Source organism: Nicotiana tomentosiformis, chromosome 11 (assembly GCF_000390325.3).
Source record: "Nicotiana tomentosiformis chromosome 11, ASM39032v3, whole genome shotgun sequence".
NCBI lineage: Eukaryota > Viridiplantae > Streptophyta > Magnoliopsida > Solanales > Solanaceae > Nicotiana > Nicotiana tomentosiformis.
In genome coordinates, this window is record NC_090822.1 from 82,417,934 (window position 1) to 82,445,031 (window position 27,098).

At 39.4% G+C, this 27,098-nt stretch overlaps 3 protein-coding genes across 4 annotated transcripts; 1 reads left to right on the forward strand and 2 right to left on the reverse strand.

The window, feature by feature from the left end:
• Positions 1–4,097: 4,097 nt before the first annotated feature.
• LOC138901758 (uncharacterized) lies at positions 4,098–4,733 on the reverse strand. Its single transcript, XM_070189546.1, has one exon. It carries the CDS (start codon positions 4,731–4,733, stop codon positions 4,098–4,100), a length of 636 nt encoding a protein of 211 aa, XP_070045647.1.
• A 5,171-nt stretch (positions 4,734–9,904) lies between these two features.
• Positions 9,905–12,536, forward strand: LOC138901759 (protein WEAK CHLOROPLAST MOVEMENT UNDER BLUE LIGHT 1-like). Its single transcript, XM_070189547.1, has 5 exons — positions 9,905–10,077; positions 10,822–10,885; positions 11,745–11,906; positions 11,973–12,245; positions 12,327–12,536. The coding sequence occupies exons 1-5, from the start codon at positions 9,905–9,907 to the stop codon at positions 12,534–12,536; spliced, it is 882 nt and encodes a 293-aa protein (XP_070045648.1).
• Positions 12,537–18,931: 6,395 nt separating this feature from the next.
• Positions 18,932–21,916, reverse strand: LOC104120506 (F-box protein CPR1-like). Of its 2 annotated transcripts, XR_004503471.1 has the most exons (3): positions 20,514–21,916; positions 19,312–19,435; positions 18,932–19,230 (listed from the first exon to the last, which is right to left on the reverse strand). XR_004503471.1 is itself a non-coding variant. In XM_009632273.2 (2 exons), exon 1 carries the CDS (start codon positions 21,789–21,791, stop codon positions 20,541–20,543), a length of 1,251 nt encoding a protein of 416 aa, XP_009630568.1. In that variant the 5' UTR covers positions 21,792–21,916; the 3' UTR covers positions 18,932–19,230; positions 20,514–20,540. The 2 variants fall into 2 exon arrangements, 1 of the variants encoding a protein (XP_009630568.1); XM_009632273.2 differs by lacking the exon at positions 19,312–19,435.
• Positions 21,917–27,098: the final 5,182 nt, after the last annotated feature.

Below are 27,098 nucleotides of genomic sequence, written 5' to 3' on the forward strand. Positions count from 1 at the left end.
TAAAGCATCCACATATGGGCATCACTTGAGTTCATAAGCTTTTAGAAAATTCTATTTTCGAAGTCAATTTCGGAACAGTTGAATCAAAGTTCATTTCATAATCTTTCTCACATCATCTCAATTCATTGGCACCACTATCCACAAGTAAAATTTTCATTCTTGGCATGGTGGCCACAATTTATATCACCAACCCACTTTTTTCACTTTCGAGCATCTTTATACATTATCAACAACAAGGCATTTCCAATCAAGACTTTAGATACACATATAAGCAATTAAGAGTCTTAAGCACATCGAGTTTTTCTCCCATAATTTGGCATGATAACTTTTATTTGAAACACTTCTCAAAGCCATAACATTTTAATACACATATCGTTTTTGAACACCTTACCGAAGGATAATGTAATGAGATAGGAACACTAGGAACACATTTTGAATACATAATTCTCGACACTTTGCTTACTCGGGACAATCAAATTTATAGGGAATAACTCGAAATATGAGAATAAGGAACTTGAGCCAACCATACTTGAAACTTACGGGAACATCATGGAATTCAATTCTAAAAGAGTAATTTAGCCAACATACTTCACTTTGAGCTTTTATTAAATTACTACAACGTTTCAAAAATTCTAGCAATCTCAATCTATTTTGAGACGTAACAAAATTTAACACAAATTAAGAAGATATTCATGGTTTCAGCTCATTTGAGCATTTTATCAAACACTAGGTGTGCAAATTTGACTACAAGGTTCTTCTACAATATTTCCTTCACTCCTCAACCCAATCTTTACTTATTTTAGCTCAAAAATATTTCCACAAACCTTATTGGTACAAGCATGTATAATTAATATTCTTACACCCAAGAATCATACTCCCAATCACTCATCTGTTACCCTAAACTCGAAATTGAAGACTAGGGGTTTAAATCTAACCTCTTGAGTGAAGATTTTATGAGGTTTCCTTGTTGGATTTCAAGGCTTGAACAAGATCTTGATGAACAAAATACTTTATCTACTTTCTCTCTCTCTAGAACACTCTCAATTCTCTCTAAAATATCAGGTTTTTGCCTTCAAAATGAGCCCCAAAGGCTATTTATCAAATTAGGGTCGGGTTATAAAAATCCAAAAATTGCACAGTCGCGCTGCATGGGGCACCGCAAGGCGTGCAGCGGCAGTGAAAAATATGCCTAGAAATGAAATTCTGAAGTGTTCTGGAAATCCCCACAGGCGCGCCGCATGGGGCGGCGCGGTAGTGTGACCTTCTGCTAGCTTTTGGTAATTTGGTCATAACTTCTTGTAGGAGTGTCCAAATGACGAACGGTTTGAAGAGTTAGAAACTAGGCTCGAATATCTTACATTTGATAGGTGTTTCATCACATAACTCCGTATATATGTATAAATATGCTCGTCCAAAGTTTGGTCTTACTCGTACTCATTTGGAACTTTAGTCTATCATGTAATTTTCCAATTTGACTTAGACTTAGGCCTCTCCTTAGACCCCACATCACTTATAATATACCTCGTACACTTATTATCATATCCAATTGATATCCATCATATTAATAGTCCTAGTCTGCACATAAAATAATATAATTAGCACACATCAACTTTCTTAATAGCACTTAAGTACTTTAAAATTTTCCGGGGTGCTACATTCTCCCCCACTTAGGATCAGAAGTGGAGTCTGCCCCCAAATACATAACATAACTTATCTCTTCTTTCGCACATCTCAATCTCCCAAATATTTCAGAAATTTCGACATCGTTTCCTTTTTAATTGGGCCTATCCACATGCCATAGAATCACCAAACCACCCTAACATTACATTCATATCTCAACAAAGCATCGTAATATATATCAACAACACTGATCTCAACATTATAGGTGTTACATTTTCAAAATAATGGTATCTGAACATGAGCTACACATATTTAAATTATAACACATAGGAACTACCTTTCGATCCACAATTATTTGACTATACAACAAAATGAGAACATTTTCTTTCCTTAACATGTTCGGCCTTCGAGGTGGACTCCTCGACTCACAGACTTCGCCATAACATATTTAAGGAGGCAATCTCAACACATTCCTGAAGGATAACATAATGAGATAGGAACACTAGGAACACATTTTAAATACATAATTCTCGACACTTTTCTTACTCGGGACAATCAAATTTATAGGGAATAACTCGAAACATGAGAATAAGGAACTTGAGCCAACCATACTTGAAACTTACGGGAATATCATGGAATTCAATTCTAAAAGAGTAGTTTAGCCAATATACCTCACTTTGATCTTTCCTTAAATTACTATAACGTTCCAAAAATTCTAGCAATCCCAATCTATTTTGAGACATAACAAAATTGAACACAAATTAGGAAGATATTCATGGTTTCAACTCATTTTAGCATTTTTATCAAACACTAGATTTGCAAATTTGACTACAAGGATCTTCTACAATATTTTCTTCACTCCTCAACCTAATCTTTACTTATTTTAGCTAAACAATCATCACAAAAACCTTATTGGTACAAGCATATATAATTAATACTCTTACACCTAAGAATCATACTCCCAATCACTCATCTTTTACCCCAAAATCAAAATTGAAGACTAGGGGTTTGAATCTTACCTCTTGAGTGAAGATCTTGTAAGATTTCCTTGTTGGATTTCAAGGCTTGAACAAGATCTTGATGAACAAAACACTTCATCTACTTTCTCTCTCTAAAACACTCTCACTTCTCTCTAAACTAATCAATTTTTTGCCTTCAAAATGAGCCCCAAAGGCTATTTATCAAAATAGGGTCGGGTTATAAAAACCCAGAAATTGCACAGTCGCGTCGCATGGGGCGCTACGGGGCACGACGAGGCAGTGAAATGTTTTCCTAGAAATGAAATTTTGAAGTGTTCTGGAAATCCCCACAGGCGCGCTGCATGGGGCAGCACGACAGTGTCACCTTCTGCCAGCTTTTGGTAATTTTGTCATAACGTCTTGTAAGAGTGTCCAAATGACGAACGATTTTAAGCGTTAGAAACTAGACTCGAAGATATTACATTTGATAGGTTGTTCATCATATAACTCCTTAAATATATATATATATATATATATATATATATATATATATATATATATATATATATATATATATATATATATATGTATATGTATATGTAGATATGCTCGTCCAAAGTTTGGTCTTGTGCGTACTCATTTGGAACTTTAGCCTATCATGTAATTTTCCAACTTGACTTAGACTTATGCCTCTCCTTAGACCCCACATCACTTATAATATGCCTCGTACACTTATTATCATATCTAATTGATGTCCATCATATTAATAATCCTCGTCTGCATACAAAATAATATAATTAGCACATATCAACTTTCTTAATAGCGCTTAAGTACTTCAAAAATTTTCAGGATGCTACAAAATCAATACCAAAATTGATATCCCCATCGGATGGTATGCCCTGAACATCCGCTGGAAATATATATGGATAGTCTCTCACTACCGGAACTGACTCAACGGTAGGAGTATCTACACTGACATCTCTCACAAAGGCTAGATATGCCTTACACCTCATCCCAACCATCCGTTGTGCCTTAAGGAAGGATACCTCCCAGCTAGGAACATAGTTCAAAGTACCCCACCCCGCCCACTCCAACCGTGGAAAACTCGGCATAGACAACGTCACCATCTTGGCGTGACAATCAAGAATAGATGATAGGGTGACAACCTATCCATGCCCAAAATAACATCAAAATCTACCATACTGAGCAATAATAGGTCAGCTCTGGTCGCAAAACCACCAAGAACGACTAAACACGACCGATACCCACAGTCAATAATAATGGAATCTCCCACTGGCGTGGATACATAAACAGGAGAACTCAAGGAATCACGAGATATACCCAAATATGGAGAAAAGTAAGATGATACATAAGAATAAGTGGAGCATGGATCAAATAAGACTGATGCATCTCTATGACAAACCAGAACAATCCATGTGATAACTAAGTCGAATGCAACCGCCTCCGTACTAGTCGGAAGAGCATAATATCTGGCATGGTCTCCCCCTAGGACGATCCCTACCCCGCCCGACCTCCACCTCTAGCTGGATGTGAAGGTGGAGTGGCAACTGGTGTGGTAACAACGGCCTGAGAAGCCCGAGGACGCTGTGGAATACGTGGAGGTTCACCCCTCCTGAGTTTGGGGCAATCCCTCACTATATGACGAGTGTCACCACACTCAAAATAAGGTCTCGGCTGAGACTGGATCGATCCTGGTCGGCTGGACTGACCACTGAAAGTACCCTGTACAAGAGGTGCACTAGAAATTGGCGGTGCATAATGGGCAATCTGAGACCTAGGAATGGCTGGAATATCGCTGGAAGCTGGAAGTGCTGAATGAACAGGACGGCTCACATAGACTCTACCATGACAGGCTGCAATTGGGGCACGGGCACCACTATATGTGTCAAAATGCCTAGGCCTCTTGTCCTCTCTCTCATCTCTCTCCCGACCCCACATACCCTCCAATCTACAAGCGATATCCACAACCTTCTGGTATGGGGTATCAGTCTCCAACTCTCGAGCCATGCTGAATCTAATACCATGATTGAGCCTCTCGATAAATCGACGGACTCGCTCTCTGACTGTGGAGACTAAGGTTGGTGCATGTCTGGACAACTCGCTGAACCTGATAGCATACTTTGATACGGTCATAGCATCCTAGCGCAACTGCTCAAACTCCGCGCTACATGCATCACGAAGGCTCTGGGGAACAAACTATCTCATAAACATCTCTAAGAACTGAGCCCGTGTGAGTGAAGCTGCCTCGGTCAGGCTACCCAACTTGTACGCTCGTCTCCACTGATAAGACACTCCCTTAAGATGGAACGTAGTGAAAGCAACCCCACTCGACTCTATAATACCCATAGTACGGAGGATACGATGGCACTTCTGAAGCGCGTGTCTGATCAACTTATCCAGTTGCGCGTGTCTTCACCATCTATGAGATAATAGAAAGAAAGAGATTTAGAATTTCGAAGTCAATAAATTTGCACGATAAGGAATCAAAGAAGTGAAGCTTTTCCTAACAGTTCTATAGACTTCCGAAGATAATTACAAACATCTTTGTACTGATCCGCAAAACTCTACTAAACCTGTTTGTGACTCATAACACCTATGAACCTAGAGCTCTGATATCAACTTGTCACGTTCCCAATTTCTCTCCGTAGGGATGTCGTGATGGCACCTAGTCTCTAAGACTAGATAAGCCTAACATATATGTAATATTAACTGAGAATTTATAAAGAACCTTTAAATAACTCAACCACTATCATATAAAGAAACTCTGCAACTCAATAGAAATAGAACTTCCCAAAATTCGGCGAATACAAGTCATAAGCTCTATAAGATGGTACTGAACATCCCTATACATCAGTGTATATAAAAGGATAAGAAAGAAAATAGACTAGATAGAGGGTGACTCTGAGGCATGCGGACGCCAGAAGCTATACCTTGAAGTCTCCGAACTGGGCTCGTCTCAGTGGTGCATGGACTGATACGGGGTACCTGGATCTGCACAAAAAGATATGCAGAAGCGTAGTATGAGTACACCACAACGGTACCCAATAAGTGCCAAGCCTAACTTCGGTAGAGTAGTGACGAGGTCAGGTCAAGTCCCTACTGGAATAAATAAGAAGCTGGACAGGTATGTAACAGTGAAGTAATGATAACAATAGAAATGAGACAATAAAGAAGTACACCAAGATTAGCTACACTGAACTAAATCAAATAATGTATCATGGAAGGAAAATAAGGAATTCTATGACACGGAACAAAGCAACAAAACACAAGTGAAGCAATAGAAAAGTATCAACAAGAATCACTACCGAGGTACCACCTCGTAGTCTCAAATCACAAAATATTTCACAATCTTTACTTATATCACCGTGGGAGCCTTGCATTTAGTTTTGAAAATTATTTTTCCCGAAATAGCTTCCCGCATTTTAGTCTACCTTATCACACCACGTGACTTCAAGTAGTTCCCCTACTAGAAATACGCGTATCAAGCGCACCTTATCTCACTACATGCGTTTTGACCCCAATTTTTTATATCACCGCATGCGTATCAATATTAAAACGTATGACAAATCGCACCTCAAATGCCCAATATCACAACTTGCCAAAAAACCAACAACAATAGTGTTTTCATAATAATTAGCCCATGGCTCAACCACAATATGCACAAGAGTCTCACAATAACAACCGGAAGTAAAAAGCTCAACAAGAATAGTATTTCACAACTTTACAACTTTGTCTCAATGTAAATCACGACCTTTATAACTCAATACCAATTTCAACAACAAGATATTCCAAAAGGAATAACTTCAAGTAAAGAACTCAACATTTAAGTAATGAATAAGGAATAGAGGAAACAATACTTCAACTAAACATGTACGGGAAATTAACAAGTAAGAGCTAAGAAAAGTAGAGCATGTGAAGATAGACTAATGATGATGATTATAACATGGTAAGGTAACTCAATTAAGGCATGAAAGGAATCTACATAGCTAAAACCGATAAATTTTCACATTTAGCCTGTGTACACACTCGTCACCTTGCGTACATGGATTTCACATATGACAATTAACACAAACCAACACCAATCCTAAGGGGTAATTCCCCCCCCCCCCACAAAGTTAGGCAAGACACTTACCTCAAAAGACGCTAACTCAATCCACTAGTAAGCCTTTCCCTCGATTATCCAACTCCGAACGACTCGAATCTAGCCAAAACAACTTCATACCATAAATATAAACTTTAGGAAACTATTCCGAACAATAAAATTACGATCTTTAAATAGATCAAAAGTCAACCCCAGGCTCGCGTCGCAGAACTCGACCAAAATTATAAAATTAGAACACCCATTCGATAACGAGTCCAATCATACAAGAATTACCCAAATCCGATCTCAAATCACCTTTCAAATTGCCAAAATTTAGTCTATGAAGTTTTCATAATTTTTCCCCAAATTTTTAACTCAAATCACTAACTAAATATGAAAATAACAATAGATTCGTGTAATATAACCACAACCGAGTTAGAAACTCTTACCTTGATGAATTTCTTGAAAATCTCTCGAAATATCGCCACAAACCGAGATCTCTAGGTCCAAAAATGAATAATGAAATCAAACCCTCAAACTTAGCCCTTTTCTGCCTAGTGATTCCGTATCTGCGGTCACTCAGTCGCATCTGCGACGCCGCACCTGCGGAAAAACCATCTCGAGTGCAGCTCCAACTTAAGTCACAAATTTCCGCTTCTGTGGACAATATGCGCTTATGCGCATGTGCTTCTGCTGATGCTATCCGCTTCTGCAATCCCAGACCTCCCTGGCCATATCCGCTTCTGCGATGCATTTTATGCATCGGTGAGTCCACTTCTGCGGAACATGGACCGCATCTGCGGTCCCAGTTGGTCATGACAATATTTGCTTCTGCGGTTCGAGGGCCGCTCCTGTGGCAACGCACATGCGACCCAAAATACGCAGGTGCGATTGCACCAGTCACAACAAAACTTCAACAATGCATAAGGTCCAAAATTATTCCAGATTCAATCTGAATCACGTCCAGGCCTCCCGAGACCCCGTCCAAATATAACAACAAGTTCTAAAATACATAACGGACCTACTCGAGGCTAAAAATTACATCAAACAACATCAATTCTATGAATCGCAACCCAATTCAAGCCTATTGAAACTATGAACTTCCGAATTCCAAAACTAATGCTGATTTATACCAAAATAATTTCGATTGATTTCAAATTTTGCACATAATTCATAAATGACATGACAGACCTATTACAACTTCCGAAATTGGAATCCAACCCCGATATCAATAAAGTCAACTCTCAGTCAAACTTTCCAACCTTCCAAACCTTCAACTTTCTAACTTTCGCCAATTCAAGCCGAAGCGACTTACGAACCTTCAAATCAACATCCGGGCACGCTCCCTAAGTCCAAAATCATCATACAGAGCTATTGAAACTGTTAAAACTACATTCCAGAATCATCTATAGAAAAGTCAAACTACGGCCAACTCTTTCAACTTAAGCCTCTAACTTAGGGACTAAGTGTCCCATTTCTCTCCGAAACTCACTCGCAACTAAAAATTCAACATCTCGGTAAGTCACATAACCATAATACAACATAGAGGAGGCAATATATAAGGGATCGAGGCTACAATACTCAAAACGGCCGGCCGAGTCATTACAAGAGCCCTGCAATTTTTACAAAACTATTGCCGCTTCCAAATATATTGTTATTTGTAACTCGCGCCTTCTTTTTATTTGTTTGGAACAAATGGGATGCACTTACTTATTTTTGGTCAGTCAGCTTTATAAATGTATTAGCGAGATAGCTATTGTTGCATTTAAATTAGAGTAAATTGATGTCTATATCCAGGGCGGATGCAGCATATTAGTATTGAATGTATCTGAACGCGATACGTTAAAGGTGAGATATAAATTGGTGTTAAACATCTATTAAAATTATAATAATAGTATATATAAACTCATAACTTTATAAATACTACATAGATATAATGCTAAAAATATTAAAGGGAATCCATATAATTTAAATTCTAAATCCATCTCTATTTTTGCCCCAACTAAAACATAAAACAAAAAAAACAATCGGTATTGGAGGTTGAAACTTTGACAAGTAGAACATTAAGCTAGATTTAAAAACTTTTATAAGTTCAAAACCCAGCAACAATTTATGGAGATCCAAATTTTATAAGTTTAAACCCCTCTGAACTATTCATGAAGTTCAAACATTTATGTTTACTCGAAAAATTGGATAGAGTTAAATTTGTGTATGGTTCTAAGGATATGTGATATAATTTGATACAAATCGTATAGAGAAATAGAAATGCGTGTATTCTTGACTATGAGAATGAGAATAGTGATAAGAAGAACGAATAAGATAAAGGTAAATAAACACAAGAGGATATCTTTCAATATGAGAAGAAAATATTTTGTTACCGTCCGTCCCCCTCCTCTGTGCTTACAATGATCCCCCCTTTATAATAGAGAGATTTTACTTTATTTATAATAAAAAAAAAAATATATAGTGGAGAATCCATAATGAATTGTCTCTTCCTCGATTCCTGCCAAGATTCTCTCCCCTAGTGCAGTTGCAACGACTCATGTCTCCGAGCTCGATACTGGTTCGAGCTCGATATTGGGTCAAGCCCTCGGCCTTGAGTTCGAGTTTGACATTCGGGGTAGAGCCAATCGGTCTATGCATCACAGAAAACCTTCTCATTGCCTTGTGGTTCAATTTGGTCATGGGCTTGATAATGATACCGAGCCGATTCCTCGATCGGTCCTGGAGCTCGAGTCTTGTTTGTACTATCCTCGGAACTCGTATCGAGCTCTCACTTCGATCGCTTACCATTCAAACTCGATCAAACATACGGAGGCCGAAATTTATTTCGACCGCATACAGATAGTCCCCTCGTTTCTCATAAAATGATGTGGCGAGAAACGATATGATTTCCCAATAGCTCGATCAGATATATACTGACGTTTATATCGATCTCGACCATGACGTATGTGATAGCTATCCCATCGATTCGGTTTTACCAGGGCATTTAATGTGTCAGACGGTGGTCGGCCACCTTTGATATTGAACCGTCATTGCTTCAATCTAGAAATAGCCTTTCCTTCCATCATTCATACTTTACGTCTTCAATCTTCCAATTTTTCTAAGTTCCTTTTTGTCTCTTCTGAGTTTTCTGCCTGTAAATCTGTGAGTTTTACTGTAAACTCTTTCTTAAAACACCAAATACTTCAGTTCTTTGTTCACAGAATTTTAAATGGCAAAAATGTCTAAAACTGTTCCGCAAAAAAAGATCGCTTCTTCATCTCGATCTGCTGGTGGCGAGGATGTGGAAGAGCCCCGCCCTGAGGAATTCGTTCTGGTAGAGTGTTTGAGTGTAGGTGATTTTAAAATTGAAAAGCCTTCTCCGATACCGGGTCGGTGTGAGCCGATGTCTAGGTATCAATGTTCAATTATCGAAAACGTTCTCGATAAAGTCACACAAGAATGCAACTGGGATAATAAACTCGTAGTAATCCCATTTCTTGATGAATAAATTACTACCCATGTCGAAGGGTTCTTAAGTGTTTCCACTTATCCTTTCACGTTGGGACCTTTAGACCTTGTCATCGTTGCCTTTTGTAAGAGGTACAATGTGACCCTCAGCCAAATTCACCCTTCCTTTTGGAGGATAGTGATTCTTCTTCAATTTTTCTCGAGCAAGGTTGAGGGCGTGTCTTCACCCTCGATCATCTTATGCGCCTTTACAGTCCCCTACTTTATCGAGGAGGGTTGATCAAGCTTGCTCGCCGAGAAACGAAAGCGCCATTCTCGAGCATAGACGAGACCCGGGATCGGGGTTGGATGGGCCATTTTGTTCGAATCAAAACCTCGGACCTGATCCCTATCGATGACTTGCCATTTCCCGAGAAATGGAATATGAGCCATGAGTGAACGTTTCTCTTTGCCCGTTTTGATTTTGTGATTGCCTTTTATTTTGTTGACCCATTTTCCTTTCCTTATCACAACCATAGCTCGAATGAACCGATCCTGGATCTTAGACAATGTGTCGAAAGCCTTGTGTTGCAGAGACCGCACTCCGAGCGTGCTTGGGTCGATGGGAGGCCCGTAGTCATGGTAAATCTTTTGTCGATTTGTCTCTTCATCGGTTTGTATGGTAAATCTCCCTCTTCCTTTTTGTAGGACTAGGGAAAGATGTAGTCATAAGACCCCATCTGGTGGCGAAGAAGTTCCTGTCCTAAAGCAGGTAAAAGAAAGGAAGAGAAAAGACATATCGGGCTCCCCGAGCTCGGAGAAGAAGAAACCGGCTAAGAGATCTCGAAAGCCGAAGGGGGGCTCTGGTGTTATGACTTTGGAAGTGGCCCGCCATTTAAGGGACGAGCCCGAAGAAGGAGAGGAGAATTTAGCATGCGTATGGGCTAATGTTGTGATACAACAGTATTCCAATTTGGTGGAAGCAAATCAGGGAACCTTGGCCATAATCCCAGAACACGAAGAAGCCGAGATTATCCCTTCTTGAACTAAGATGATCGAAAGGGACACCGAGGGTAGATCTTCTCAGGCAGTAGAAGATATTTCAAGGGATGAGTTTGGGATAGTTGACCTTGGTGGATCCCTTCAGATTTCGGATGCCATGATTCGAGAGGCCGTGATATTAGAGGATCGGTCCTATGAGGGTATTTAGGAGTTGACCAATATCCATAGTTTTATGGAGGGGCTCGAGTCAGGTGCCTCAGAGGAGGTTACCAGTTTTGGTAGAATGCCGGTACCCAAAAAAGCATCGTGGTCGGGTTCTACCGAGCCCTCATCGATTCATAAACTGGTGGACCGATTTTCGGCTCCGAGCATCGATCCCGACCGAAGGCGGAAGATAGTGCTCTCCGTACCTGCGGATACCCAAATTTTTTCTTCCTTTCTGGGGATTGCCAGCTATCTACGGTCCCTGGTGACTGAAGAAGATCAATCAGTGATGAATGCGGTGGGGCCTACCTGTCTCTTCAACGAGGCCCAATATGCTTTGAATCGGGTAACTCTGATGGCATTTTTGTTGCTTCTTTTGCACATAGAGTTGTAGGTAATTCTAATGTTTCTTCTTTTGTTTGTAGGCTTCGGTGTTGCATCACGAGGCCTTTCTTCGAATCCGGGAGGAGCATGATGCCAAGGTTTGGAGCCTCACCGAGAAGAGTGACTCGTACAAGCTCCTTAGTGAAAAACGTCGAGCATATTTGACAGCGGCTCAGGAAGAGCATGAGGAGATGACTGAGCAGGTATTTTGAATGTTCCGTGATAGTAAATATGAAAAAGAGATAACCACTAATGATCCGATTCTGTAGGTCCGACAGAGGATCGAGCAGATTGGACGGCTTAACTCACAGGTAGATGCACTACTCGCCGATGCAGAAGAATTTAAAAAGTGTATGGATATCCTTGCCTCAAAAAAGGAAGCCATCAAAGCTCAGTTGGAGTTGTCTGATGCCCAACTTCGATCTGCAAAAGAAAATGCTTCGGGGTTGATCGAAAAGATGAAAGAGCTTCACCATCAGTTGGATTTGGCCACTTCAGATAAAGCAGATTTGGCTAAAGAACTTGAAGTGGCCAGATCTGAGGTGATTGAGGCCAATAAAAGAGCTGATGCCAAAGTGGCTCAGTTCAGGATTGATGTCGAGGTTAACCAAGCCAAAGCTGAGAGCATGGTCGAACATGCAAAATGGCAAGCTCGGAGAGAGGCTCTCGAGGAGGTCAGAGCTCAGGGCTTTGATATTGGGGCTGAGATTGAAGTCGCCAGGGCGAAGGAGAACAAAGCTCGGAGGTTTGCCTTTTCTGAGGAGGACTCCGATGACTCGAGAGAGTCTGAAGATGATGATGATGTCGATAATACGACCTCCGATGAAGATTGAGTCATTTAGGGACTTAGGTCGTTTGCTGCGTTCTTTTGATACCACTTTCGATTTTTTGTATAAAGAACTTCCTTTTTGGCAGAGTATCCGCCTCTGTACAAAAATATTATAAATATAAATCTTTCTTCCTTTTGAAGTAAAATAGCCTTTCAAACTAAATAGATAGTTTGAACTTTAATCTCTGTTGCCTTCGGGCCTTGTGGGTAGTCTCATTTGCTTTATCGGGCTCGAACATCCTTCAGCTTAAATAGTCAAGTGTTCGTTTGAATTCAAAGAAATGAGTAGTTTTTCTCGAAGTAATGTAGCCCGTAGGCGTAATGGTCAAAGTAGCCCACAGGCTTAATGGTCGAGTGAGTGCTTGCTCGAACTCGAAATAAAAATAGCCCGTAGGCTTAGCAGTCGAGTGAATGATTCGAACTCGATGCAATGTAGCCCGTAGGCATAATAGTCAAAGTAGCCCATAAGCTTAGTAGTCGAGTGAATGATTTGAACTCGATGCAATGTAGCTCGTAGGCGTAATAGTCAAAGTAGCCCGTAGGCTTAGTAGTCAAGTGAATGATTCGAACTCGATGCAATGTAGCCCGTAGGCATAATAGTCAAAGTAGACTGTAGGCTTAGTAGTCGAGTGAGTGCTTGCTCGAACTCGAAATAATATAGCCCGTAGGCGTAATGGTCAAAGTAGCCATAGGCTTAATGGTCGAGTGAGTGCTTGCTCGAACTCGAAATAAAAGTAGCCCGTAGGCTTAGCAGTTGAGTGAATGATTCGAACTCGATGCAATGTAGCCCGTAGGCGTAATAGTCATAGTAGCTCGTAGGCTTAGTAGTCGAGTGAGTGCTTGCTCGAACTTGAAATAAAAGTAGCCTGTAGGCTTAGAAGTCAAGTGAATGATTCGAACTCGATGCAATGTAGCCTGTAGGCATAACAGTCAAAGTAGACAGTAGGCTTAGTAGTTGAGTGAATGATTCGAACTCGAAATAATGTAGCCCGTATGCGTAATGGTCGAGTGAGCTCTTGCTCGACCTCGATCATGTTTGCGTAATAAATCTTGAACATAGAATATTGGTAAAGAAAAGGGCTTTCTTTGCAAGTCATTATACATGTGTTCATGTTTTGCGTCGGGGCTCGGGCCAACTATATAAACATAGTTCGTTTTGACCATTTGGCTCTTACAACGTTTTCTGTTGAGACACTGTTTGTCATGAAATAACGAAGTAACTTCCTTTGTCCCGAACTTGATAATCATCACAGATGCATTCAATGATAAAGCCCCCCAGTATACGAGGTTGATTTTAAAGAGGCCTCGGATACTCATCAGTAGTATCGTTTCCGCTATATGGCTGGTATCGATCTCTGGTCAACTTTTGCTTGGTAGTTCTTTTCGTAACGGACCTAGAAATCAACTGGTCATCTTCGACTCTTATTTTGGATTGATATCGATTGTGCACATCGTCCCAAGTAATAGCTGGGTACTCGATCAGATTTTGCTTCAGCTGCCTTGAAGCCATCGAGCTCCGCTCGTTTAGACCTTGTGTGAAAGCTTAAATAGCCCAATCGTCTGTGACTGGTGGCAGATCCATTCGTTCCATTTGAAAACGAGATACGAACTCCCTTACCATCTCGTTATCCTTTTGTATTACCTTGGACATGTCCGACTTTCTGGTTTTGAGCTTTATGGCTCCGGCATGTGCTTTTAAGAAGCAATCTTCAAGCATAGCAAAAGAATCAATAGAGGTAGATGGTAAATTATGATACCATACCATTGCCCCCTTTGATAGGGTTTCACCAAAAAATTTCAATAATACAGATTCGATCTCATCATCTTCCAAATCATTGCCCTTGATGGCACACGTGTAAGAAGTGACGTGCTCGTTAGGGTCAGTCGTTCCGTTATATTTGGGTATTTCGGGCATACGAAATTTTTTGGGGATTGGTTTTGGGGCTGCACTCGAGGGAAAAGGCTTTTAATTAATTTTTTTCGAATCTAGCCCTTTTATCATTGGTGGAGCTCCTGGAATTTGATCGGCCCTGGAATTATATGTTTATACTTTTTTATCGTTGGCTTTAACTCGTTTTGTGAGTTCCTCGAGCAATTTAGTAATTTCGGGAGTAGTCCCCGATTCTTGCTTATTTGACTTCACTATGGCTGGTTCCATTCTGTGGGTGATTTCTCGAAGCGGATTGGGATCCGACCTTCTTTGTACCTGAGTTTGGCTCTGCAACTGAGCTATCGCTATTTGTTGGGCTTGTAACATCTCGAAGATCATTCGTAAGCTGACTCCGATCTTCTCCACGTTATGGGTGTCTCGAGCTACAGATCGAGTACCGCCCTGGATGCTTTTTTTCGGTTCGGAACATTGGTTCGTCTCAAGAGCCACTTATGAATTGACATCTAGCGGTACTTCGACTCGAGCTTCGGTGACATCGTTAATTCGTCTTCCGACCCTGGGTGTCAAGTTGTTGGTTTTATCTTGAAGGTCGGCTTCGTGGTCGATAGGTAAAGCCATCAATCGAGGGTTTGCCATTGCTGATTCGGAGTTGTAAACTGGTGCGTATTGTGGATTTGTATCAAACAACTATTGTTATCCTTAGCCCCACGGTGGGCGCCAAACTGTTTACCCGAAAAATTGGATAGAGTTAAATTTGTGTATGGTTCTAAGGATATGTGATATAATTTGATACAAATCGTATAGAGAAATAAAAATGCGTGTATTCTTGACTATGAGAATGAGAATAGTGATAAGAAGAACGAATAAGATAAAGGGAAATAAACACAAGGGGATATCTTTCAATATGAGAAGAAAATATTTTGTTACTGTCCGTCCCCCTCCTCTGTGCTTACAATGATTCCCCGTTTATAGTAGAGGGATCTTACTTTATTTATAATAAAAAATATATAGTAGAAAATTCATGATAAATTGTCTCTTCCTCGATTCCTGTCAAGATTCTTTCCCCTAGTGCGGTTGCAACGGCTCCTGTCTCCGAGCTCGATACCGGCTCGAGCTCGGTATTGGGTCGAACCCTCGGCCTTGAGTTCGAGTTCGATATTCGGGGTGAGTGCCAATCGGTCTATACATCACCGACAACTTTCTCGTTGCCTTGCGGTTCGATTTGGTCATGGGCTTAATAATGATACCGAGCCGATTCCTCGATCGGTCTTGGAGCTCGAGGCTTGTTTGTACTATCCTCGAAACTCGTATCGAGCTCTCACTTCGATCGCTTACCATTCGAACTCGATTAAACGTACGGAAGCCGAAATCTATTTCGACCGTATACAATTTATAAGTTCAAAACTCAATAATAATCCCTGGATTTCGGATGAGAGTAATTTCAAGAATTCGGGAACATTAGAATCTGTTTGGAAGCAAAGCTTGAAACTCCAATCAACGATGCCGCCCGCCCTCGAGTCCATAGATGCCCCCGATAGATTGACCAACCATGTATTTATTACGTTAATTTTTCGTTCTATTTACTGCAAAACCATAGCTTCGTTTCTTTCTCTATTGTTCGGCTGCAATGAAGAACACACTACACATTGAAGACAACGAACAGCTGGTTTTGTTTGGTTTAATTGCGACATAAATTAGTATTTCCTTGTTATACAATTGAAATAGCATTTGGTTTCAATTTATTACTCTATTCATTCCCAATAAATAAAATTTTATAATATCCTTTTTAGTTCTCTGAGAGTAATTTCAGTTTCTTTGAGAAGTTGTTGAACTCCAGCAAATTATGCTGGAGTTTTACATTTAATAGTTCTCAAATTTAGTATGATGTACTAGAGTTACACCTATAGGGAATTTTTTAACTCTAAGAACAAATCGCCTATAGGGAATTTTTCAATTACAAGAATAATTCGTTCGGTTTGAAGTGATAATATTCAAACTCTAGTAAGTTCCTGGAGTTTCATTCTTAAAAATTCAAAATCTAAGAGCAATTTCTAGAGTTTGAACTTATAGATGTTCAAAGTTTAGTAATCGTTCCTGGAGTTTTTTGTATTTTAGCTGAGGGGTGCTTTTGTCCAAAAAAAATATAGTGTCAAATAAGGGCTAATAACTTTTTGTTAAACTCTAATAGCAAGAGTCAAATAATAATTATTTTCCAATTTCCTCTACATAGCCACAAGGTCGGGGCAAGTACACACATGGCCCCTTGAATTCATATTTAAAGAATAATCAAAGTTTATAAGTTTAACCAATTCTAAATCAACTTTAGACTCGTGAAGGAGGAGCAGACATTAATTTTTCTAAAGTTTGTCTACACTCACTACAAATGAAATACTTTAGAGCAAACTGAATATGCTTAAATAATAATATGGAAATTGATTAGGGATTTTTACCTTCCTATACACTATTTAAAACTTTATTATTCTCCCTACTCAAGTTTCAATTTAATTACAGACATATACAATTTACCAATTATATACACTTTAGGAATTAAATGAGTATCCCTTTATATTAGTAATTGAATAAGGAATCAATTATTTCTCATCCTTATTCTCTCTCCCTCTCTTTCTCTCTCTCTCTCTCTCTTCTGCGCTCTCTCTCTCTCCGTCTCTCAATCTCTGTTCTTTCCCCAATTTTTCTTCCTCTGATGTCCTCTATTTTTTATTCTTTCATGTTGTATATATTTTAAATGGATTTCAATCGCTTTAACTTAGCAATTTCCTTTCATGTTGCACAATTGATGTTCAAATTGAAATTGTCAATTAATAAATTTTGAAGGTGTTTGACTCTTCACCATTGACCTCCATTAAAAAACTTTGAAGCTTTGAATTCGAATTTGGGTTTTCAAAAACCATTATTTGTTTGGATTGAGTGTTGTTCCAAAAAATTGGGAATATTGTTTGGAGTTTATATCTCAATCGTAAGTATATAACATACATTATACTTACGAAATTGTAGTAAAGTTATAGCATAATTGTATGTAAATTATATTCTGGTGTAGTTATATATATATATATATATATATACATATATATTTTATTTGAATGTTGTATGAAAGTATATAACATACAACTATTAAATTGTATGAAAGTATATAACATACAACTATTATGCAAGTATTTTTCAACTTTCATACAACATTCAAATAATAAAAAAATATATAACTACACCAGAATACAATTTACATACAATTATACTACAACTTTACTACAATTTCGTAAGTATATTGTATGTTATATACTTACGATTGGGATATAAACTCCAAACAATATTCCCAATTGTTTGCAACAACATCCAATTCAAACAAATAATGGTTTTTGAAAATCCAAATTCGAATTCAAAGCTTCAAAACTTTTTAATAGATGTCAATGGTGGAGAGTCAAACACCTGAATACTAAAAACTCTTTACTGCTCATTCTCGAGGAAGATTTTTATCCAACTCATTTCAAACCTCTCCAGTTACCGTCATGACAAGCTAAAAAGCTTGTTGATAAGGAAAAGAGATAGTTATCTCCAAACAATACGCTAACACCAAAAAACTGTTAGATACCAAAAATATCTACTCAGCTAATAAAGCTAATTATGGCTTAAAATAAGTAATACACAACTAGAAGGAGTTTATTGAAAGAGGAGTGGAGAGAAAATAGGAAAAGTATGTAACCAAATCCCCTAATTGAAGGCACTAATGATGGATTGTATATTTAATTTGTAAGTAATCCTTGTTTAGGACGAGTAATATACAAAATTAGGATAATTTTGGTAAATAAGTTTCAAATATTGTATAGGAACGAAAAAATCCGTTTGTGATTACCCCATAATATTTTTATCATAGGCACCCATACTTGGAAATTTTTTTATTTTCAGTTCCTTAATTTTATGAGTTCTCATCCTGACACCTAATGATAGGAGATAGCCTCGGTAGTTTCTAGGAAACTGAATATTGATTTTTTGACAGAATACATCGACAGCCCTTAGACTTAGCGAACATATTTCATTTAGACGCTCAAGCTAAAATTTGTCCCAATTGAGCACATGATAACTTATTTGGTTAACTTACTAAATTTGCTATAAACACCCCGTGTGACCCATAATAACTAACCAAAACATCAGCAAACTTATTTGGATAATTATATATTTTATTCAGACTTTTATTTGGTCAAGACTCTATGATCCTAGAGAACACAAGACAAAGCTAGAAAGCTGGGACCTTGACCTATCGATAAGTGGTACATGTTTTAAATATAGTTTTGCCACCAAAATTATAAGCATTATCTTTCAATCCAACTCCCTTTTGGGGCAGCTAGGGGAATCTCCAAATGTAAACGACCCTTTCACACAAACCCCCTCCCTTCCTCTCCCCCCCCCCCCCCCCCCCAAAACCTCAACTTCAAAACCCAAAAGAAAATCCCAATATTAACGCTAAAACCCAGCAGGCAAATATTGGTCCTATGTTATCCAGAAGTTTCCAGCAGCCAAAAGACTGCTCTACTAAATACATAGGTGAAGATTCAAATAACTTAAAAGTTAATAGTACCACATTTCATCTGGTGTTTTTTTACACGTCTAGGTCAGATAGCAGAATAGCACTTACATCAACGGATTAGTTTCCAACCACAATCACAATTGTTTTGCTAACAAAAGGAAAATGTCAGATACTGCACTAACAATATATATGTATAGAGGAGAGTCAGAGATAAACAGAAGGGACTTCTCTACTCTTCCTCCCTTCTTAAACTGAAAAGCATTCTCCCTGCAAGAACAATATCTTTGTGATTGAACAGTGTTAAGAAATCAATACAAATAATTTAAGATAAAAAAACTATTTGGCCACCTTTGCTAAATAACGTTTTTCTTGTACTTTTTGATTGATAAGGATCTTTATTGACTGAAATTAAAGAAAGTCCGGGAAGGCCTCCACATTTTGGCGCTTCAGAGACTTGCAAAATGACATTCAACTGTCAAAACAGGAAATAACTTCAAGTTCAGGTAGTGCACTCAAAAAATGCTTCCATAATTTTCAATGTGAATTAACCCATAATGATAAGATATAAATATCATCAAATGTTCTACAATAGTAAATAATGTTTCTCGTGAAAATTTGAAAACTAGGAATTGAATCCATACCTAAACAGTTCTGCAATATTTAGCTGTTTATAACTTCATATACTGGTAAGCAATAAAATGGAAGGAAGACTATGCATTGATGAAAAATATACTCAAAAATACCCAACGGCTAGCCCCTCCATCCAAACTCTGTTTTCGGATCAGACATTCTAAGGTGAAAGTGGCTTCTGTCAAAGTTAATATGCAGGCTCAAATTTCAAAATATTTACAACGGATGGGAAAAGGATATATTAAATAAAGGATGCAATCATTTAGAGGATACAGAATTTTATTAAACTATTCAATGATTTTGAAAAAAAGACTTTGACTACATATCTATTTGAATGAAAAGTCAACTTGGACACAAGACTATATGATAGATGGATTAACAGTTATACTAATTACTAAGTAGTAATAGAGAACTAAAAGAACAACAAGAGAGTCAAATGAGTAGCCCATAGTTTACACATCCCAAGTTGTAACTTTCAAAAACAATCTGTCATAGACTGACTCATTTTTCTGCTAAGGTCAAGGAAACTGAACAAGTTAGATGATTTTCAAATCTATCTTGGACAAAAATACGCCAAGGTTTTATAATTGAGAAAGCATGATTAAAAGTTTGCCAACTAAGATAAGACAATCTTAACTTCCAAACCTTTAGAAGCCAGACAGTGAAACGGAGAATTAAATTCGACTACTCCTATAACATATCAGCAAGATTCTTTAATAGTTTTTAAAATGTCTTCCCCTATCTAGCAAGGAAAAAGAGAATCAGGATTTAGAGATATACTCGTGTTCCCCACATCCAGCTAGTAGAAAACTTGATTGCCACTATAGAGCTTGATCAAATAAATTGCATGCTAAGTGTCTATTGTCAAGGAGAAGCAACAATAAAGGGGTAATATAATATAAAACATGCATTTCACTTACCTCTTTAGTCTAATATAAACTTCTCTTTTAAAGTTCCAACTTGAATTCCTCTATCACCAAGACATCTTCTTCCTCAATGTTTCCGGCTCCATCTTTTTTCTCTGGTTCTATCTTTTCCTTCCCATCCTTTTCATTTTCACCCCCATCATTTCCACCCCCATATAAGGGGACAAGGGTTCCCAAATTGACAAATGATTCAAAAGAGTCCAATCCACCATTAATCTTAGCATGTTTGAGGGACTTCTTTTCTAGACTATACCATAGGAACGTCCTATTATCCATTTCCAGAAGAACTTCCTTACCAGTCACTGAATATGCTATTGGCCTCAAGAAACTGAAATGTTGACGACCATCTAACTGCTCAACTGAAAACAACTTTATCCAAGACTCCTTCACTCCGTAATTCTTCATCACCCATATGTCGACATGATCTAACACATGATTCTTAGCATTAGTACGAACAGCGACGTGACCTGAAATCAAACAAAGGCATTCTCCCAAGACTGCCAAATTTAAATGCAATGGCTTGCCCAAATTCTCAGGATATGACACCTGCTCAAATCTCTCACTTCCAAGATTGAGACTTATAAGAACCCAAGGGCTCCACTCTGCTGATGGTTCCGTAGATGCAAGCCAGTGCAATGCACCTGCAGCAAACGTGCCATTATCTTCCTTAACCAACCAGTATGGACAATCCCGAACCTTCTTCTTCCACAAACCCAACTTCAAACTAAAAACCATTGTAACAGTAACTAAGGAACTACCAGAGAAGTGACAAAATTGGGCTATTTTAAAGACCTTATAATCATTAGCAGAAGTATCATACCCAAAACCACCACAAATTTGGCTCAACCCTGCAACCTCTCTCGGTCCATGATTCTGTGGAGGGTTAATGTGACAAACCGGCAGTTTCCGGAACATTTTAGTGGATGGATTCCACACACCATTGTCACTCAAGTTGTTGGATATCAAAATTAAACCATGGCAAGAGCCGAGTACCTGAGTTGGGCCATAGGGCTGTTTAAGTGGATGGTCAAGTTCTTCTAGTTGGCTACTAGAGATCGAACTGAAATCGAGGGAGAAAAGCTTGTGAGCCTTGAAAATAAGCTTGACATCTGAGTTGTGTTTCAGTAACTGTTGCTTGAGGTGTGCTCGGATGAATTTGGGGCTATCAATTAGGGCTTTGAATGACTTGCTTACGCACCTGAATCTTAGCAGTGACTTCACCGGCAGTCGGTAAAGTATATCGTTAATTACTTCCGGCGGAATGTCCGACATTGTTGCGTGGAAATGAAGGAAATGGTCACTGCCGTCGGTAGGGTTTTAGTATCTACTACTACTACTATTTGTAGTAGGGTTTCCAAATGGAAGATAGGTGCTACAGACAAAGATTTATGGATAAGGGGTGGCTAACTTTGTCTGCCTTTACTAGACAGAATATTGAATATTCCATATTGTTTTTTACCTGGAATATTCCACATTGTTGAAAAAGGGAAAAGGAATATTCCATATTAATTTCTTTTTCGTTATATTAACTTTTGTCTTTACTCTTTAGTACTGGGAGAGTAGTATGAATATGGGGTATTTTTTATTTTTTTTCTTTACAATTATTTTCTTTCATGCCAAAAGTTCAATAATGTCTATGTTATGAAAGATTACCAAAAAGAAAAGATATTATTCCTTATTGGATCATACTATTAAATGTTTTTTTATTAATTTTAACAAAAGCTAAAGAATAAACGCATATATTTAATTAGTACGCAGAATCAAGAAAAATTCTTTTTTCCTTCAAGACTTTAGTTCATGAGATAAGTAAAATATCTTCATTTCATGATTATCCTAAAATTTATTTTTGAATTGTAAAAGGTATGACACATTTATAAATCAAGTGAATTTTGCTCTTTTTTTTTTGAATTAATTTAACAAGAGAAAAAACTGAGTTTTGAAGTCGATCTTGAAATCGATTTTATTGTCTAATGGACCGGCTACGTAAAACCATTTTACTATCCCACAATATGTATCTGGCGCGTATGCTTATTGTATACGGTAAAAAACGTGTTTACCCGATTTTGTATGGTTAATCGAGATCAGGGTGGCAGACCGAAATTCAATCCCAAGTTATATTGGATTGTTACATGAATAAATATTGCCTAGCTCGTGATTCAGGGATCGATCGAGATCGAGACCAGCTAAGGTCGAGACTGAGAAGGATAGGGATCTAGCGAGATCGAAAGAAGCCTCTGCTAGGTCGAATAACAGAAAGCCGAGGAATCCGTGACCGGGCGAGGATTGTGGCGGAGATCTCGGCATATATCAAGTCAAGACCGGTTGATTAGCCAATCAGAAGCAATATATTAAGTTTTCTCTCTTAAGCTCTCTTATTCAGTTGTTCAGTTCTTACTTTTCAATAATATACTCAGTTGGTTCGAGGGCGACCTAGCTCGAGGGCCAAAGTTGCGTGTTACATTGGTTTGCTTCATTTTACACCTAATTTCTAACTTCAATTCTTATATTTCTCAGTTTGTGCCAAGTAAAATCATATATCCTTAAAATCACTTACAAATTTAATTGTTATCCGATTTTAAGGGTAAACAGTTTGGCGCCCACCGTGGGGCTAAGGATAATAGTGATTGCCTGGTGCTAATTTTCATAACATACACTGCTTTACATTTGTTCTTGTAAGCGTTTTTGATTCCAGGATCAGCATGTCGAACTCTCAAGCAGTACCCACACACATCGACAATGGTCTTGGTTTTCATGGCGAAAACGACAATGTAGTCGTCCTAGGAAACGAAGTGCCTCCAGTTGATCTCGAGGGAGTACCAGTTGCAGACCCCATCGACGTCAGTTCCCATGTTGCCCTAAATGTAAATCTGGGCGTCGACCCCGAAAATAGCATCCGCAGAGACGTTCGATCAGCTGGTCAGAACGCACAGGGCGGCGAAGAAGGCGGAATCAACATTCGAATAATATTCGAAATGCTGTAGGCTTAACAAGTTGCAATAGCATAACTTCAAAATCCGAACTACGCACCGAGTAGGATCAAACCTGAGCCATCACAGGAAGTTGTTCACAGTGCCGAACCAGTGCCAGGGAGGTCAAATGTGAATGAGTCAGGGACCGACCCAGCTATCTTGAAAATGTTCGAGGATCTGACAAAGCGAATTGAATCGGGGGAGAAGAAAATTGAAGCGAATGACAAAAAAGTGAAAACATATAACTCCTGAGTTGATCAAATTTCGGGGGCACCACCGATTTTGAAGGGTTTGGATTCAAAGAAGTTCGTACAAAAGCCCTCCCCCCGAGCCCGGCTCCTAAGCCCATTTCAAAGAAATTCCGCATGCCAGAAATTCTCAAGTATAATGGAACTACCGACCCCAACGAGTATGTCACTTCTTACACATGTGCAATAAAAGGGAACGATCTAAAGGACGATGAGATTGGGTTCGTATTGCTGAAGAATTTTAGAGAAACTTTATCAAAGGGGGCGATGATATGGTACCATAATTTGCCACCTAACTCCATTGATTCTTTTGCCTCGTTGATTCCTTCGTCGAAGCACACACCGGAGCGATAAAGGTCGAGACTAGAAAGTATGACCTCTTCAAAGTAAACAGAAAGACAACGGGATGCTTAGAGAGTTCGTATCTCGATTCCAAATGGAGTGTATGGATATGCCCCCGGTCACCGACGATTGGGCCATTCAGGTTTTCACTCAAGGCCTAAACGTACGAAGTTTGGTAGCCTCACAATAGTTAAAGCAAAACTTGATCTAATATCCAGTTGTAACCTGGGACGATGTGCACAATCGGTACCAGTCAAAGATTAGGTTCGAGGATGACCAGTTGGGGGCTCCTTCCGGGTCCGTTTATCCAAATAGGACCATTGATAGAGTTAAAAGGGATATTGACCGGGAACCACGGTCAAACAGAGATCGATATAAGCCATACGGTAGAGATCGGAGAAATAACGGGCCTGGATGCAACCCCGTTCGAATTGATAGAAGAAATGATCCAGGACAGAGCTCTCAAGGGCTCATGAATAAGAGCGGTTTCGACAAATATGTCGAACCCAAAGAAGCACCACGACTATCAGAATACAACTTCAACATTGATGCATCAGCTATTGTATCGGCCATTGGACGCATCAAAGACACCATATGGCCCCGAACTCTGTAGACTGATCCGCCCCAGAGAAATCCTAATCAAATATGCAAATATCATGAAACCCATGATCATAGAACAGAAGATTGCAAACAGCTGAGGGAGGAGGTAGCCCGTTTGTTCAACGAAGGGCATCTTCGAGAATTCTTAAGCGATCGGGCTAAAAACCACTTCAAGAACAGAGATTCAAACAGACAGAATGAGAAAGAAGAGCCACACCACATGATCCATATGATTGTTGGAGGGGTCGATATTCCTCAGGGGCCTGTATACAAACTCACCAAGGTGTCAATCACGAGGGAAAAACGGACTCGAGACTACGTACCTGAAGGGACCTTGTCTTTCAATGATGAGGATGTAGAGGGGATCTTACAACCTCACAACGACGCACTGGTAATATATGTCCTTATGAATAAAATTCAAGTTAAACGTGTTTTGGTTGATCCAGGTAGCTCGGGCAATATTATTCGATCGAGAGTCGTAGAACAACTCGGCCTACAAGATCAAATTGTGCCCGTAGCTCGAGTACTTAACGACTTCAACATGGCAAGTGAAACCACCAAAGGTGAAATTACTTTGCCAGTGAACGTGGCCGGGACCATTCAAGAAACAAAGTTCCATATGATCGAGGGTGACATGAGGTACAACGCCCTGCTCGAAAGGCCGTGGATCCATAACATGAGGGCAGTATCCTCGACCCTTCACCAAGTTCTGTAGTTCCCGACATCGGAGGGAGTCAAAATAATGTACGGGGAACAACCCGCCGCCAAGGAGATATTTGCAGTCGATGAAGTGATATCGGTATCGATACTCTCATCAATAAAGGGATCCGATTCGAAGGGAAAGCAGGAGGCCAAATAGCAACCACAGACACCGACCTCGACCCAATTATAGAATCAAGGGATCGACGAGGATGACGACTACTGGATCCCTCGATCCTTCATAATCCCCGATGACTCCGACACCACCAAGTCGACAGTCGAAGAGCTGGAATAAGTCACACTGGCCAAGCATCAGCCCGAACGAAAGGTATACCTGGCACGGGGCTAACCCAGAGCTCAGGAAAAAAACTTATTCATTTCCTTAAAGCTAACATGTATTGCTTTTCTTGGTCCCACCTCGATATAACAGGGATCCCACCAGAAATTATCACTCACAAACTAAGCCTGGACCCTAAATTCCGCCTGGCAAAGCAAAAAAAGAAAGCCCCAGTCCGAGGTCAAACATGCCTTCATCAAGGACGAGATAACCAAACTTCTCAAAATAGGATCCATTTGGGAAGTAAAGTATCCCGAATGGTTAACAAACGTAGTGGTAGTCCCTAAGAAGGGAAACAAACTTAGAATGTGTATAGATTATAAAGACTCGAATAAAGCATGCCCCAAGGATTCTTTTACTTTGCCTAATATCGATCATATGATCGATGCCACGACCGGCCATGAGACGTTTAGTTTTTTCGATGCCTACTCCGGGTACAACCAGATACAGATAAACCCGGAGGATCAGGAAAAGACCTCGTTTATCACTAAGTACGGTACCTACTGTTATAATGTAATGCCATTCGGTCTAAAAATGTTGGTGTAACTTATCAACACCTAGTAAACCAAATGTTCGAAAAACAAATAGAAAAATCAATGGAAGTTTATATTGATGACACGTTAGTTAAGTCCATGCGAGCAGAGGACCATTTAATGAATTTGCAGGAGAATTTCGATATACTGAGGAAGTACAATATGAAGCTCAACCCCAAAAAGTGTGCATTCGGGGTTGGCTCGGGCAAGTTTTTTAGTTTCATGGTGTCCAATCGGGGAATCGAGATCAACCCCGATAAAATCTAAGCTATCGAGGATATCACGGTAGTGGATAATGTAAAGGCCGTGAAGAGGCTGACGGGGCGGATAGCTGCCCTAGGATGATTCATTTCGAGAGCCTCAGATAGGAGCCGCCGATTCTTCTCGTTGCTTAAGAAGAAGAGCAATTTTGCATGGACTCTGGAATGATAGGAGGCCTTGGAGGAACTAAAGTGGTATTTATCGAGCCCGACGCTGCTTCACACCCCGAAAGTGGAGGAACAACTTTACATGTACTTGGTAGTCTCGGAGATAGCGGTAAGTGGAGTCCTGGTCCGAGAAGAACAAGGTACACAATTCCCTATCTATTATGTTAGTCGGACCTTAGGTTCGGCCGAAACTAGATATCCGCACTTAGAAAAATTAGCGCTTGCTTTAATAAGCGCCTCAAGGAAACTAAAACTATATTTCCAATGTCATCTAATATGTGTTGTAACAACTTATCCTCTTCAAAATATTTTGCACAAACCCGAGCTTTCGGGTCGATTGGCCAAATGGGTTGTAGAAATCAGTGGGTACGATATTGAGTATCGACCCTGAACCGCCATCAAGTATCAAATCTTGGCAGACTT